The 12,144-nt window shown below is 39.6% G+C and overlaps 1 protein-coding gene and 1 long non-coding RNA gene across 3 annotated transcripts in view; one reads left to right on the top strand and one right to left on the bottom strand.

Annotated features, from left to right (window-relative positions):
- LOC145449103 (uncharacterized) overlaps positions 1–12,144 on the top strand; it is a 70,936-nt gene that overhangs the window by 26,486 nt on the left and 32,306 nt on the right. For both annotated transcript variants that reach the window (XR_013918135.1, XM_080327576.1), the window contains exons 5-6: positions 3,826–3,961; positions 4,035–4,145. Coding sequence is in view for 1 of the 2 variants with exons in the window: in XM_080327576.1 (XP_080183702.1) it covers positions 3,826–3,961; positions 4,035–4,145 (247 nt within the window). In the remaining variant the exon portion in view is untranslated. The remainder of the gene's footprint in view (positions 1–3,825; positions 3,962–4,034; positions 4,146–12,144) is intronic.
- Positions 5,427–7,168, bottom strand: LOC145449125 (uncharacterized). Its single transcript, XR_013918141.1, has 2 exons — positions 6,128–7,168; positions 5,427–5,660 (listed from the first exon to the last, which is right to left on the bottom strand). It is a non-coding gene; the product is annotated as an uncharacterized LOC145449125 (long non-coding RNA).

Below are 12,144 nucleotides of genomic sequence, written 5' to 3'. Positions count from 1 at the left end.
GCAAGGTACGGTATCTAATATTAAAAAGCGTTGGAAATCGTGGTAAATTTGAGCCCACTAATCAACGGTGATGAAATAAATGTAATTGGACTCTTTCTGTAGCTTAAAGGAGGTGGTGTTAATTGAAGTAATCTTCCGAAAAAATAGTCTCTAAATCACAGGTCTCAAACACGCGGCCCGCCATAGCATATTGTGCGGCCCGCGACGACAATTTAGATTTTTGTTAATTTGACAATGAATAAGTATCACATATATCATTTCAGGTTCTAAAGTGAAAATTCCCTCTTAAATTGCTCCGAAAGCTTTAAACCAGTGGTTCTCAACCTTTTTGCCGTCGCGGACCACTTTTGCACCGTGTCAGATCCCGCGGACCCCCTGAAGTTTTAGTTCAAATTTAGCTAAATTATTGTGCAATCGTCATCTACCTTGTTCAAATACCAACTCAAGGCTAGTGATAAACAGCAACAAAATGACCGTTCTTGAAATTATAACATCATTCTATATGTGGAGATATGAATAGACTTTTATTATTTCAAAGGGACTTCTGCAGCTGTATTTCTTATTGCTTGAAATATGTGGTCGTATTTTGAAAATTCACGCCTTCAATTTTATACGAACGAGCGCCGAAAATCCATTTCCACAAAGGTAGCTGGTGGCGAACGCTTCCGACGATACCTTCGAGCACGACCGCGACATATATGGCACCAACATTGAGAAACAGATTTTTCAATAAAGTTATCACTTCCATACTGTAGTCATTTCTATATAGAAGCTCATCTTCAATATATTCTGAAATAGTGGTTATGTATATCACAGGAGAAAATGGATTCCGTGATGAAGTATTGATACATTTTTTGATACAGATTATTTAAAAAAACTATTTTCAACAAACCTCAACAAAACATCTATAAACAGCAATATGTTTGCCGCAGTATTCTATTAGGAATATGCTAATTAAAATGAGTTTACACCTGGGGTGTCAAACATACGGTCCGACGGATGATTTTATCCGGCCCGCGAAGCCATTCTGAGTAGATTGAAAAATACTTGCATTATCCAGCACATTTGTCACAAATGTTGATTTGTTTTGAAGAAAATACTTCTGTTAAATATTCCCTCAATACAGCAAATGTCGAGTATTTTCATAGGTCACATCAGAATGATCTGACTACGGTGTTTTGACTGACTTGCTACCACTAGGAACAAATCGGTGACATTTATCCTCAATTTCGGAAAGGCAAAAAGTGCACGGTGAGCTGAGTTTTATGGGAAAATGTGTTAAAAAGTAATTATATTCACAGAAGCGAAAACGACAATGCTGGGCTGTGATATGAACTTTATATGGATGATATACTATTCACACAAAAATATATATCAAATATCAGTGCACGGTCGGCGGTCGCGATGATCGTGATTTAACAAGAATACAACAAATTCCAAAGTCCGCGTTTACAGTTTAAGCTCCTGTATTTTTCACAGCACATACACACGGCTAACGCCAGATTACGAATTAAGCAAAGGGAGCATAGAAGTAAGTGAACTTGTAGCGTCGTTACCGCCACTGTGTTAGCAGCGGTTCATGAGTGTATTCAACCAGATAATCATCATCGTCAATTCCAATGGTCGCGAATAAAGGTGTTGCAATACTTGCTAGAATAAAACCCAGGCTATGATCCGTGATACAACTGTACTATACTATTATATATATATGCTTGATGATAAAGCATTCAAGTGAAAAGCTAAGCGTGCGGCCCGCGAGCATTTGGAAGGTTTGAATCCGGCCCGCGACGTAATTTTAGTTAGACAGCTCTGGTTTAGACAGTAGGATATTTATTCCTATGCCGCCATTTTATTGATGTAGTTACTGAAGCATTAGCAGTTTGAAGCGAAGATTCATAGTGATTTCTCTAATTCAAAAAATTTAAAAATTTCCATTTTGCAAATTCGGAAGTCTCGCGGACCCCCTGAAAATGCTTCGCGGACCCCCGATTGAGAACCGCTGCCTTAAACTATTCATCAAACTTCACTATCACATCAATTGCAAACGCTATACCAGGGGTCACCAACACGCGGCCCGCGACCTGATTTTTAAATTTCAGAAGAACGCTTAGTAAAGCATTTTGAAATGCTGAAGTTGATTTCAGTTTAAACATATTGCTGTTTTTTGTTCGAAGTAAGCCATTCTCCTGTGCCCAATAACGCTATTTCTTACTAGGTGATGGTAATATTATTCCACGGAGGGAGAATTTGCTGATATGAATGGGCTGAACATATTGCCTTGACGTGCAATGGCCCACCACTGCCAAGACCGACACGCTTCGAAAACAACTTCAGGCTCCCCAAAAGACCTAGATTTACTAGAAGATAGTTTTCCAGAAAGTACCGTGTCCGTGTCTAGGTAACCCCAATATCGGCAGTAGAAAAAAAATCGTGCGGCCGTCAATATGCAAATTGAATTCACGAATTGGCTCCCTAATTAATGAGAGGTTTGAATTATTCTTTACATTTTCTTCGAGACACGCGCGGTTCAACGCGAGTCGATTTTTTATTTTAATATAGTTGTGTCCTTTGTAATCCGAACCCCACAGTACAGATGCGAACAGCAGAGGAAAATGCTGCGCCCCATAAAGAAATGCCAATTTGAAAGCGTGTTTTCATCACGAAGGAAATTTGTTTCCGGTATGCCTACGTTTGGCGAATCCAATATATTTCCACTGTACCGACAATCCTGATGGGAGGTCGAGAAATAACAGCATGCAACAAAGCGGACTTACAACAATTGGTCCACCCAAAGATGCAGCACAGAATTACTAACTTCCTTAAATTTTCGAAGACACCCCTGCATCAACTCTACCGGTGAATCTGATCAAATGGGCTGGGAAAGGATAAATATTTGATAGTAATATGTGAAACTATATACTGATATAAACGACGAAATTCAGTCATGAATAAGAGAAAAATCTTCGCGCTTCGAGCGACTTGAATACGGGTTCCTGTGCTTATTCATAACATGACTTGACTACTCACGATTTCTGAGCGCATAGTAAGCCGATATGATGGGCAATTGGACAATGTAGACAGCGTTGTACTGTCGCAGAGTTATCAAAACGTGGTTGCTAAACTGCGTTGCCTATTTTTATCTCGATATTGAAGTCTTGCGGCCCGCGGCCTTCACGAATTTTGAAAAGTGTCCCGCGACTCGTTTTGAGTTGGCGACCCCTGCGCTATACCATGCAGTGGAAGATTCACTATTTCGCCACATTTCCAATTCATGATGACAAAACCGGACCCTTAGACGATTTGTGACTGAAATTTGTGAGTTGGACTTAGACGCGACCTTTCTTAGAATTACTCAAACTCGGGCTAACTCGATGGCAAAATGAAAATGATTTGAGTGGACTTGAAGTGACTCGGAATGCCGTGAATTTGTTAGAGCCATGGACGCAATAAGCCTGCACTAATACACTACAGGCATTAGGTTGAGGGTGTGTCAGATTGAGAGTCCCTACTTGGTCGTTTCGACATCCTCCTACCTGTTCATTTTATCACAGGTTACATTCCGTGTCCTGATTGGGTAAAACTAATAGAACTACCCGTAATGCCACAGTCATAACTCGGATTCCTCAATTTTTGGAATACGTCGATTATATTTATTACATTTTCAAGCTGCGCCCCTGTGCAGTCCAATCGGCAAAACAGTGGCACACCGGTTGATAGCCACTGCTATTAATCTTGGAATTTACTGCTATTATTGTTATACGCGTTACATGTCACATTCACGCTCACGGATCTCCGAACCGCCATCGCAATTTCACTTATATTCAGATAAACACTCCTATAATACGGATTCACCCTGAACTTAATGGAGCAAATGTATCTTGCTATTTCGAGAACAACTTCACGAATTACTTTCCCAAGTCTACGTCCAGCTATTTGTCAACTTCCACCCTTAATATTTCATGTAAGTACACGTACATCTTCATTGTCATTGTTGTGGTTTCTAATTTGATTAAGAAATTATTATTTATTTTCAGTTGGACCGTATCCTCCGAAAGGCGTTGAATCTCTGTGTTCGTTTCCAAATGGTTCTATAAGATTCTACTCAAATCCTCCCGAAATAGGATATTCGTCAACTTTATTCGACGGTAGACATTGATAAATTAAATATCCTCATTTTCGCTCCAGCTCAGACTTGCGTATTCAAAATTACAATATTGTTAATTTGCATTTATTATCAGAACTACAATTGTATTTAGCGATAGATCCCTAAAACTTTATTTGTCTCTAAGCGGCTTCAACCGATATGGACTTTCCTATCCGGCGTTTAGCGAAACCTGCATGCCAGGCAACCCAGTATACGCTTTTCGCGATAGCGGAGAAATACTACAGCGAAGCCTGTAGGACGACGCAATTCATTGTATTTAAAATTTTAAATAGCATGCATCGAAATTATTACGGGGCGTTGAAGTGAAGTTGAACGATACAATCCGAAGTCACAATTAGTATATCCCAACAATTCCTGGAGGTTGGGTCAATTAGATAATTTCATCGAATACGACTACTTCTGAATGACGCGATTACGATTACGATTACAGTCAATTCCTTAAGTAGTCGATTACAATTACGATTGAATGAATAAGTAATCGCGATTTCGCAAGATAACATTAATTTTGCTCATTAGAACTCGGGCCTTGAACACATTTCGTCACACAATGTAACGATTGTGATGAGAAAGCCTTCATACCGAAATGAACCCGAATATTTTCGGGTTCATTTCAATATAAATATACTATTCTATTCACAATGAGCAGACGATGGGCCGACTACAACGGTGGGCCTATAAAGTAGGCTACACGATGTAAACTGCCGAATAAATAGTTTACCGACAGTGTTAACATCTACGATGCGAACGAAATGCCGGTTGCAAAATTTTTTGGACCTAACGCTAGAATTTTGACTTTTTCTGACATGTCCAAAAAAACTGCCCTACTCATGAGAGAACAGTTTTATTTGTAAATGTAATACCATATTCTTGTTACGTCACAATATCTGCATTGTCCTACTTTATCGCTGACGATTTCTCACCCCTGAAATTCATTATACACTGAAAAAAAAATTTACCTCGATTTACCGCGAAATGTCTGGAAACAGGGTGGCCAGCCACTTCGCCGTAATATAAGATTACCGTCACTCAATGTAAATTCAACTTACAACCGTCCGATGATCTAACTTTACATGCCAGACTGTAATGTTACAGTCACCTCTGGTATATTCAATCTACATTTTCTTCTGTACATTTACCACCGAGACTGTAATTTTACCGCCTTACCTACCTACCTATCTACAACCCTACATGCTGTCCTTGTAAATCAGATTACATGCCAGCTTGTAAATTCACGTCTCAGCCTACATCCATACCTATCCAATACCGCAAAAGTTTCTTCACGCTCTCAAGACGACATTAGGACAACTGTATATTCATTCATGATTCACGATGAAAAAGTATTGCTGCTGGAGGTATAATTCCTGTATAGGAGGCAGGCAAATATAGCACGAGTTGTCCTAAGAAAAGGTGAATTAATTCCAACGCCGGATGAACTTCCAATTGTTTCTTTTTCTCGTCTTCATTCCTTCTGTGTGACTAGTATCTTGCAGTTCCACTAAAAATAATTCATGCGTAAGTCGCTATACTAAGCCAAGTTGTTAACCTAGACATGACTTATAAAGACGAAGACAAATAGGCTAACAAAAATATAACAAGTTTTGAAGTACCGGTACTGGTACATGTGAGTTGACGACTCCTCATTTGACATGATATAGCAGAATGATCAATGTATTGAAAGAAAAGGTGCCTCATTTGATGCGGCATGTGAGCCAAACATCGAGCAGTGGATGAAAACATATCTAAGCTATGACCCGATAAATGTCAATAACAAGCTAACAGTTTCAACTACTCCGCGGCAGAGTATGTGGTGTCGCAGGTCATTATACAAGTCGACTAATATCCCAAAATAGAACTGAGAATGGGGCGACTGAAATATTTAAATCATAAAACCAAAGTCATCCGGGTGGTGTGCACAGTCGTCGATATTCACGGTAACTAATACTATACAGTAGGCTACTGTACCTTTTACGATGCGCATCCCATTCATCAGTCCTGAGAATCTTCAACGAAAGTCTCTACTTTCTTCAATCACAAGTCACAAGCTTCGCACCCTCAGCCTTTGCATGCCCAAAGCTTAATATTAATGGCCGACCAGTCGGCTACTCGGCTCGACAAGCAGACGACTTTGAAATAAGTGATATTCATCCGCTCACATATGCCACCAATAATATTTACTGTCCACGTTATAATGTTCAATCCAGGTTGGTTTTTCATACAGAAACATCTATCAGCACCTATAGTCCCTTTCTTTTGCATCTAATTTCGTATATATTGATATTTATTGCTCCACGTGTGGTTCCCTACTTACTTACCTGACCGGACGCTATTTGTGATGTCACAGTTGATTGTTGGTTGTTTACTACGAATCTCAGAAAAACCCGCAACGCGCAACCTAAGGTAACCTATTATAGGTCGCCGTGTCCACCATTAAGAAATGGTCAACTGAGCCTGCTGCTGTGCTGATATTTCTAGTTTCAGGGATAAGATTATATATCCTAAACTGATTTTTGTAACTCATTAGCCCTATCTGTTACAACAAATCTAACCGCCGAGACCGACCGTGTAGCCATAGCCTTATAATATAATGTCCATGGTGTAACTACATTGTCAGCTGCTTCTTGCACCCAACTATGCACTATACCGAAATTGGTACTAGGGTCAACCAGTTCCGTGTGACCTAATCCAGTCTCGCAAACGAGGTTGAATCAGGTCAAATCGCAACGAGAATGATATCACAGTGACATGCACTTCCACGTATCCACTGGTTGCTGGGGCTTGGAAGCTAATCAATTTTGCCAATAGCTTGGTAAAATGCCGTAGCGAGTAACTGTCAGTAACCTTGCGAAGAAATTCTGGTAACTTGACTTAGCAGCTAAATTAATGTAATATTACATATCAAAATGTAAAATGACAAGCTACACGCTGCTATTGGCTGCGACCGGTAATTCGTTGTAAAATTTACAGAAATTTCTTTGTAAATCTACCAGATTTTTTTGTGTGTAGCTATGATCCACGATAACATGGTGTAAAAGTGGATGAGTACGGATGACAGATTAAAATGCTGAGTGAAGAAATGATTAGCGATAGTTTCAAGTCGGGCCGTATGCGAATAAGATGACGGGACACCAAATTCTGCCATAACGAATAACACTGGCCAACAAAATGAAAAAAAAAATGGCTTAACCTCCAGGAATGTTTTTCGGGGCTTTCAAAATTGCTGATTGCGTATATAACATTATCTTTACCAGATTGACTCTACTTTTGAAGATACTTATACCCCTAAATAAGCTTAAATTAATGCATTTACCACCAAATATTTTACGTGGTAGGAAGTGAATCGCAGCTTTATACTGCGCATAAATAGCTAATTGACTACATGAAGAATTTTCATGTGGTCCTAAGTTATTTATTCAATCTAAACTTGACCTGGTGCATGATCTATGTTTGTCAAAAGAGCGGTCAGCCAAGCCTTAAAAATTGTACTTTTGCAATAAGGAAATATATTTTCTCCTATACCAATTGGTCGTTCTACCAAGACCAAATAAAAGTATGGAGTGATGTAAATTTGTTGTTGGAAATACCTATACATTACTTATTTACAGTTCCTCTCTGTTGACTTTTAAATGGTCAATTTTCTGTTGGGCCAGTAATGTGGGTAAACGAGCATCCCTGTTTTTATGTGTGTGAGACAGAGGTGCAAGAATCCGGCACTGGCGTAGAAAAAACTGGTTAGAATGAACCAGTCTTTAAGTTGGAACAGCTGTGTAATTAATGGGTATTTGGTATACCCAGAGATGGAATTTCTTTTCCACAGTACATAAAATTTATTGAAGTTGGCTTAATGATGGAGTTCGGCAAAGCACTAAACGCAGAGAGGAATTGCCTGAATTACATCTGCACAGCAATTCAGCGATCTTGATATATTTTCTGGTCATCTTGGTTATGACAGTGAGGAGCAAGGGAAAAGGTTCCACCAATACATAAAAAAAAAGATTTCGTGGAAAATAAGATTGACATACTATCGCAGACTATTGCTGGAACCTTTCGAGAAAATCCCCTCTATTGATGACTAGCGCAAATCACATAAGAAACAATTTTATTTTAAGATAAATTATTATTACTGTATTCCATGTGAGCACTTCGAATTTACAATAGATACTTTATATGACGTAAAGCTGACTATTATACAGATACTCATATACTAGATTGATGTTTCTGTATAGGCTACATCAGTGGTTCTCAGCCGGTGTGCCATTTACGTCTCGCGATTGTGCCGCGAGCGATTTTGGGGAATTTTAAAAGTATGCGCAAAATAATTCTAGTCGAAAGCAAATGATCAATAATCAAAATGGAACTTGATGTGAAGTTTGTACATTTGACAAATCAAAATTGATGTTAAGCCCGCAATCAATACCCCCCAAATTCGCTTTACCGGACATATCGCGTGACTTGAAGGCTGAATTCAGTTTTGCACAATACGTTGATTGATCGTAGAGAAGAGGAGACATGGCAGATCCTGTATGACAATACAGTTTTCTAATCCTCATTGTCTCCCCAATTACCAGCGAGAAATGAACTCCTTTGGAATTGATGTTCGCGTTTACATATTTGAATTACAAACATGGCAATCCACATTGCGATTATCGTGCCGGCACTTCCGTTAAAATATAGGCTTGTAGAACTTGCACAACGTTGTGTCACTGTCGACGAATAGAAGTATGGAGAAGTAAGGTGGATCAAAATATATCAGTCAACAAACCTCTTCGCCGCTTAGGTTATAATCTTGGTTTGTTGGAAGTATAATTAAACTGCGGGTGGCTGCCAGTAGAACTATTGACGCATGGCTATCATATCCTCACGCATGATACACGATCTGTGTGAAAATACATTGTATGGCCTGGTATACCCTAGAACAGTGCTCTTCAACCGGGGTTGTCGTACACCCTGGGGTGTACCAGAATTTGCAAAGGGTGTACCACTCGGATGGGGTGTACAGGGGTGTACCAGATCCGAATTACAATGAGCCGATGGCTAGCTATCACAAAGGCAGGTTTATGGACCAGTACAGGTTGACGCACAGGTTAATGAGCAATATGGTACGATGTTATCTCAAGTGTAAACTGTACACCGCTTGATTGTGATGTCATAAGCAAATATTTCTCCTATTTATTTAGCCGTCGGCAATAGACCAATGGATCCGTTTGGTGTTGGAAAGTATGCAGTTAACAAACATGTTTTCAGCTAGTCATATGTCTTTTAGTGATTTTTGAGGAAACCGCCGCGATAGCTCAGACTTCTTGAATCGGTACTTCTTACCCGACGTTAATAAATACCGCAATGCACATAAATGAAGTGACGTAGCCAGCCAGGGTCGCAACAGCTTCCATGTTGAAATCGAAAACCTTTTGTTTTAAAATGCCGATTTTATGTCCAATATTTCGCCATACATTTGCAATTTAGTATTTTGTTATTGGTGATGCAAATTAGCGACAATAGACTGTGTATAGCGGCATACGATCTGGGGTTACTGACATCTTTTGCAGCCCAAGTGCTACTATCGACTGTGTGTGGTGTGGGGCAGGCCTGATACGCAGTAGGCTGGTGCGCCTGCTATCATCGCTGATCTGAATTACCGCTTCTGCAGCAGTAACTTTACCTACTATCTCCCCAATACTGTTACATTTAGGTTGATTATCGTTCGTAATGTCATGCTGTTTGGGGGCTGACACGAAATAAATTCCAATTTGCGTGGCGGGCGGCTTAATTGGCTGCGAATAGACTCTGTGACCAAATACTATTTTATTCAAATCCAAATTTTTTGACGGCAATAACTCCTCTTCTACTGGTCGGAATTGAACCAAATTTGAAGAACATCGTTTTTATAGACAACCTAATACTTTCATGGGGGAACAGAAAAATTTCAAATTTTTCGTTATTTATTTTATATAATAAATAGAAACTTTCTTCTCCCGTAGCAATGCGGCTATCGGTTGGAATTGAACCAAATTTGGTGTGTAGGCTTAAGTTAGGTAACCTAACAATTTTATCAAGTAGCCAGTACGATTTGAGAAAAAAAAGTCATTTTTGAAGACCCCTAATGAACAGGGGTGTACGAGTTTTGAGCAAACGTTAAAAGGGTGTACCACGCCGAAAAAGGTTGAAGAGCACTGCCCTAGAACCCTACACCTCTACGTCTCCGAATTCGTTAGCGGCGATCGTGCTTGACCTCTTCAACCCAATGCGTCAGTGGGCAGATTTCTTGTCAAACAAATCTTATGGAATAGTATCTACGGGCAGCCTGTCCTGTTTCTTGTAATCACGAAGTGACGATATTCTGGCCCGAAGAAAACGACGACCTTCTATCACGGCCAAGTAAGCTATATGATGGAGGTATACGCACAAAAGTTTTCTTATAGAAATATTAAAATGGAAAAGTTTATTTCAAATGAAAGGAAGCAGAGAAACATTTTGGATTGACTGCAGAGGTGATCACATTAGTCAGCGTTACTACTGGGTACCAATGAGTATTCGGGTAGTTTGCAGATGCCATAAGTTAAAAAATTTCAGAACCACTGTGATGGTGTGCCGTGAACCCCTTTCCATTTCCAAAGGGTGCTGGGAAATCAAAAAGGTTGAGAACCACTGGGCTACATGATAACCGTGAAAGCCTTCAACATGGATAAATCTAATACGTGTAATACGTATACCCCTAAAATCGAATGATGTTGCCGTGTTATGATTTTAAACAGTCTGCAGACGGGGTGTCAAACTTACAGCCCGCCACACCGTTTCATCCGGCCCGCGAATTAATTCTGAGTAGATTGCTTATAATATCCAGCGCATGCGGAACAGATGTTTTGAATCTAAACTTAAGATGTTTTATAGGAGATACATCCATTAAATAATTCCTTAAAGCAGCAAATGTCGAGCATGTGCAATGCTCATAGTCCAGATTATAAACATCCGACCGCGGTATGGTGATTTCACTTTTGTTGCCACTAGGAACAAGTTGGTGATATTGACAACCAATTTCGAGAAGGCAAAAATGTGCACTATAAGTTCGGAGTTTCAGTGAGTAATGGAACATAAAACAGTTATTCACATAAGACAAAACGCCTATGCGGAACCGTGATATGCAGTTTACACGGAAAATATAATAAATACACAAAAATAGAATTCAAATATCTGTGGTCACACTGCTCCGTCACTTCCGACTCAGCAGGTCCCCGGACTACGGATAAACCTGCGATTTAATAATCATAAATCAAATTCCAACGTCCGCGGTTGCAATTAAATCTCTTGTATTCCTCACAAAGCGTACGCAGGGCTAGTTAAGGTAGCGCGGAAATGGCCAACAAATATCGTCGATAGTATCACTCTTTTAGAGGTTAATAGTCGTAATCAATCGGCCAACCATTGTATTTCTACCTTATTGTATTGTTCGCGAATAAATGTTTTGCTAGTTGCTAGAGCTAGAGAGAGGTTCTAAAACTGTGGTAGTCTACCTTTTTGACCTCGCGGCACGCTTTGAAAATGAAAAATAGTTCACGGCACACTAGCAGAGTGGTTCTCAATATTTTTTGTATGTTAATCGTTCCTTCTGGATTACAAAAATCATGGTGTATTCAGACCAAAGTAAAGGGATCACTTTTATTTACTAGCGATTTACGACGTTACAAAAACTTCGAGTTGCACTTATAGTTCCTATTTCATAAGATTTGTTTGACCATAAATAGTGTCCTATATGATGTGAAGTGAACACAAGCAAATCTCACGGCTCAGTGATATGGTGTAGGCTACGTCACACTTTTTATTTGATCAAAGGCAATTTGACGGTATTTTTAGACCAGCTAGCCGAGCATTTAATTTGATAAAGCGGACATCAATCGAAAGCTGCCGCGGTACTGATTGCGAAAATAATGGCTAATACGCTTGTGGTTTGCCCTGCTCCTCACTTGCTCCCGGACGTGATAAACTGA

Source organism: Botryllus schlosseri, chromosome 10 (genome assembly GCF_051294905.1).
Source record: "Botryllus schlosseri isolate E-star chromosome 10, Bs_hap1, whole genome shotgun sequence".
NCBI lineage: Eukaryota > Metazoa > Chordata > Ascidiacea > Stolidobranchia > Styelidae > Botryllus > Botryllus schlosseri.
This window is presented reverse-complemented; position numbering and strand designations above follow the sequence as displayed.